This window comes from Malurus melanocephalus, unplaced genomic scaffold (genome assembly GCF_030028575.1).
Source record: "Malurus melanocephalus ecotype Western Australia unplaced genomic scaffold, MMel_1.1 scaffold_2369, whole genome shotgun sequence".
Taxonomy (NCBI): Eukaryota; Metazoa; Chordata; class Aves; order Passeriformes; family Maluridae; genus Malurus; species Malurus melanocephalus.
Genome location: NW_026625601.1, coordinates 3179 through 8312, shown reverse-complemented (window position 1 = coordinate 8312; position 5134 = coordinate 3179). Strand labels below are relative to the sequence as shown.

Below are 5134 nucleotides of genomic sequence, written 5' to 3'. Positions count from 1 at the left end.
TGCTGCACCCACGGTCATTTCCCGCACAATCAAATTCATTAAAGCCAAGCGCGATTCCCAGCAGCAGAAACTCAAAAGGCGCGACATCGCCATCTGCCTCGCTGTGCTCTTCACTGTCGTCCTCCTCATTTGGAATTTCCTGCAGCAGTTCGGTTACACTGTTGTGTCCTCCCAGGTTTTTTTCCTGCTCACCTGCATCAACAGCACCATCAAACCTTTCATCTACTTCTTGGTGGGGAGGTGTTGGAGGCCCTGCTCTGTGGGATCCCTCAGGCTCTCGCTCCAGAGGGTTTTTGATGAGCAGAAAGATAACACTGCCTGCAGCGATAATTCCAGCACAGACACGGGGGATCAGAGACTGTCAATCCATGACACTGAGCAGTGGATTCTTGAGACTGAGCAGCAGATCCGTGACATTCAGCAGCGGTTCTGTGACACTGCGCAACGGACCATTGACACTGTGGAGCCAACCAGTGACACTGCACAGCTGACTCGTGACACAGCACTGCTGACCCGTTACAATTCACTGCTGAGGAACCCTGAGACAGTGGCTGAGGGTTTTCCTGAACCTCACAATCAATAAATATCTGCAGAATCAACCTTTCAGAGAGTATTCCCACAGAAGGGAGCAGTGCATTGCCAAGGGCAATGTGGGAGGGATGCTCTGCAGGGAGCACATTGGAGCATGGCTTTCCTTTTTCCTCATGGGTCCCAGAACACTCTCCGCCCAAAGAGAACCTTCCCAACATGGCTGTGATCCCAAAAAAACGCCTGACACCTGGTTCCTGTACCCCACTGCGGTCTGATATCAATAAAGAGCATCGTGAACCCTGAGCTGCCTTGGCCCCGTCTGCCAGCGCTTGCCGCCTTCCTCTGGCTCCTGCTGCCAGCCGGGAATGGGGGTGGAGGGAGGGGACACAGCCATGGCTTGTGCTCCCTGCAGCAAACATGATCCCCAGTGCCCAGAGCTGGGATGGCAGCGGCACAGCCGGCATGGACAGGATGGCCCAGGGGCTCAGCATTCCCCGCTGGCTGCTCTGGGAGTGTCACAGCAAACATCTCCCACAACATCTTCTATTTCCAGTGTTGTGAGCCAAGTGCAAAGGACTCTTTGCCTTCAGGAATTCTCCCTCTCCCATTGTTTCAGCCTCTCCCTCAGCAGCCTCGGATGGTGCAGCTGAGAGGAAAGGGCAGTCTGTGGTCTGTGGTCTGTGGGGGAAAAAAGTGGCCCCACAAGCCCTGATTCTGAAACTCAGCCAATTATTGTGTATGACTGAGTCCTGGGAAGAGAAATGGAGTGTTAACAGCCTACATGGAGGAGGAATGCTGCATCCTTGGCTACTGTTGAGTAAAGGAGATTGGAATATAGAATTGATAACGCAGGTGACTGGAAATTATAAACATTACTTATACCATAGCTTTTGCAAACTCACCAATTATGTTCTGATTACTAATTAAACAGCTGTCTCTTAACAAATGTATGTTTGACACAAATGTATACTCTGGTTGCTGAAGTGTTTAAAAGAGGCTTGTCCCACAATAAAATTCTTCTTTCTTCTTTCTCTCTGTTTTTTTCACCCACTTTTGTGTGGTTTTGTATCTATTATTTTATGTCGCTGTTTGGCCAGCAGCAACAGTGATCTTCAGCACGGCCACCCCCTTCCAGGAGCAGGGTGACACCTGTGTTTGTCACCACGGGCTCCACGGGGCATCACCCCCACCCTGGGGCTTTGCTGAGGTCCCCATCCCCACCCCATCCCACACCTTCTCACTCTGTCCCACCATATCCCAATCCCACCCCACAGCCTGCCATCCCACTCCCCATCCAGCCCACCCCTCTCCCATCCTTCCCATCCCTCCCAGCCCCGTGTCTGAAGCTCCATTCCCTTCCCATCAGCGGCCCACCCCATTCTGCCCAATAAGGTTTGGGGTGATGGCTTCCCAGGGAGACCCCAACCACTCCAGAGCTTCACCCGCAGTGCCAGCCCCCACACAGCCCTTGGAGAGGAACAAAAGCAGTGCAGGGATGGATCCAGGGACATTTATTGGGATGGAAGACTGGGAGCAGCCAGGAGGAGCAAAGGCAGAGCCCAGGGTCCCGTGTGGAGCAGGGCAGGAGCGGGGCTGTCGGGGGAAAAGGCGGCTCTGAGGGGGATCTGGAGGTGTCAGAGGGGGTCAGGAGGGTCTGGAGAGGGTCGGGGCAGCTGCTTGTCTGGAGCTGCTGGAGGCCCTGCTCCTTTGGGACCCTCAGGGAATCCCTCAGGAGGGTCTTTGAGGAGCCAGAAGGAAACACTGCCCACAGCAATGATGGCACTATGGACACGGTGCTCTGAGCCTGTTGATCNCCTTTGGAATTTCCTGCAGCAGCTTGGTTACATCCCTGTGTCCTTCCAGGTTGTTTTCCTGCTCACCTGCATCCACAGAACCATCAAACCCTTCATCTRCTTCTTGGTGGGGAGCTGTGGGAGGCTCTGCTCTGTGGGGTCTCTCTTGAAATCCCTCCGGAGGGCCTTTGATGAGCAGAAAAATGATATTGCCAGMAGCAACGATGTGACCAGAGACACGGTGGCTGTGAACCTGTTGATCCCTCCCAATGCACACTGCTGAATGACCCTGGGACAGTGGCTGAGGGTTTCCTTGAGCCACCTGATCAATAAATACCCAAAGAATCACCCTCCCTGCACTGCAATCCCACAGGAGAAGGGAGCAGGGGCATTGCCACGGGCGCTGTGGCAGGATGCTCTGCAGGGAACATATTTGAGTGTGGCTTTCCTCCTCCCTCCCGGTTCTACACAGCTCTGAGCAGGGCAGGCAGGCTCTGCCCAGCAGCTTCAGCCAAAATCCAGATTGTGCTGATCATTTTCATTTTGTTACTACCCCTAAATTAGACTTGGATTTATTTCTTTTATTTGTTCCCAATGTGGTAATTCTAAYGGCAAAATTTGTTGAATAAACAACATCCAAGCTTTGCTGCAGAGCTTGTCCCTCCTGAACAGTGCCCAAAATCGTTCATTTCTTTTTTTTTTTTTTTCACACTCTAAATCCTCTGGCTTGTCTGAGGAGGGCAGGTACCTGTCTCATACCAGAGCTGTTCCTAAGGCAGGTGCCTGCAATGGTTGGGATGATGCTGACAGTGCCAAGAGCTCCCCATTCCTCCTGGGAGAGACCTGGGCAGCAGCNGGGCTGGTGCCTCCAGATGGCAGGAGAGGGGTTGGGATGGCCCGGAGCATCCTTCCCCTTCTGTCCCGCAGAGCCGGCCCTGCATTCCCGGCTGATGAGAAGAGACCAAGCTGGCACCAGGTAGGGCTGCAGAGCTGTGCAGGAACAGCAACATTCCCTTCTACTTATGGGGGAATTTGTCACATTCTGTAATTCCAGAATTAAATCATTCTGAGTAAAGTGCAGTGTCGATGGTGAACTCCACTGAAGCCTTGTGCCTGTGACCAAAAAGAGCTTGAAATATGGAAATTCACATCACCAAATGCTTGGGCCATTTAATTGTACAGAAATTGTAGGGTTATGATGTTGTTTGCAGAATGGGGCGGTCCTCTGGTTTCCCAGCATCAATGTCCAAGGAAACCCTTGACCACCTTCATCCTGACCCTGGTCATGCTCAGGAGGAGCTGAACAGCGACTCTGCACAGCAGCTTCAAACAAAACCAGATTGTGCTGATCATTTCACTTTTATTTCTCCCCCTAAATCATATTTGCATTTTTGTCTTATGTTTGTTCCCAATGTGGTAATTCTGACTCCAGAATTTGTTGAATAAACAATATCCAAACTTTGCTGCAGAGCTTGCCTCTGCTGAGCAGCCTCAAAAATGGTTCATTTCTTTATTTTTCCACATTCTGAATGCTCTGACTCCCCTAAGGAGGGCAGGTACCTGTCTCATACCAGAGCTGTTCCTAAGGCAGGTGCCTGCAATGGTTGGGATGATGCTGACAGTGCCAAGAGCTCCCCATTCCTCCTGGGAGAGTCCTGGGCAGCCGTGACATTTCTTACCTGGGGGGAAGTTGTTCCTCCTTTTTTCCACTGCCTTAAATCCGGAGGAATCCAACATTCCATGGCTTCTGGAYAGGGAAGTGAAAGTGAAAGCTGTGGGGAATGAGTGATGGAGACACACATGAGGTTAAATGTCTAAGTAGTCTTTATTGACAGAGTTGTTAATAATTGACAGAACAGAGGAACTTTTACAGCAGAGGGGACTTTTGTCTCTCCCTGTCTTCCATTTTCCTGTCCATTGGAATGTAGAAACTTCCTGAAAGCAGAAACTTTCTGAAGTACAAACTCTTGTCTGGAAAAGGACTCACATCACCCAGGCAGTTTGTCCCAAGGCAAGTGCAGAAGGACCAGGACCCTTCCATGTTCTTTTTCTACTTCCAAGCACCTTCCTCATCTCCAGTGTCACCCAGGCCAATCCCAAACTGAGTATCCTGTTTTCCATGGAATTATGGAATGGTTTGGGTTGGAAGGGACTTTAAAGACCATCCTGTTCCAACCCCTGCCATGGGCAGGGACACCTTCCACCAGAGCAGTTTAATCCAAGCCTCATCCAACCTGTCCTTTGAAAACTTCCAGGGATGAGGCAGCCACAGTTGAAACCTGTGAAAAAGGTGAAACCTGTGCCAGTGTTTCACCACCCTGATATTCCCAGCCCACCCCCAGATCCTTGACAGCAAGGGCTGGAAAACAAGGAGGAGAAAGAGAAGCAGGGAAAATCCTGTCACTATCCCTCAACAGGCTCTTTGCCATGAAAATTGCCTTTGTCCTTCTTTCTCTGTCTTTCACGTGGAAAATCCAACCTTTGCAACACAATGATTCTGTTTCATGATGATTCCACTTTTTGATGATTGCACTGTGTTGTCCCTATTCCGGGGCTCTGGCACATCCTCAAAAGGATGCCTCTGGAAGGAAGCACTGAGGGACAGAGAGAGTGAAATCTGTGTGCCCAGCTCCCAGCCAGGAAGGAAACACCTCAGCTGCCTCCCCTTCCCTCACACAGCTGCAGGGATGACAAAAAGAGACACGTTATTAACGCTGCTGTCTCTCAAACGTGGCTTTTCCCATCTTTTCCTGCTCCCAGCTTCCATGTGGAACAGCACAGGGAGAGGTGAGGGATAGGACAGGTGGCAA

General features: G+C 51.1%; 1 protein-coding gene across 1 annotated transcript in view; it reads left to right on the top strand.

Annotated features, from left to right (window-relative positions):
* LOC130587746 (uncharacterized) overlaps positions 1-2333 on the top strand; it is a 5266-nt gene extending 2933 nt beyond the window's left edge. The window contains exons 2-3 of the mRNA XM_057388720.1: positions 5-562; positions 2205-2333. Coding sequence (XP_057244703.1) covers positions 5-562; positions 2205-2333 — 687 coding nt within the window. The remainder of the gene's footprint in view (positions 1-4; positions 563-2204) is intronic.
* The last annotated feature ends 2801 nt before the right edge of the window (positions 2334-5134 follow it).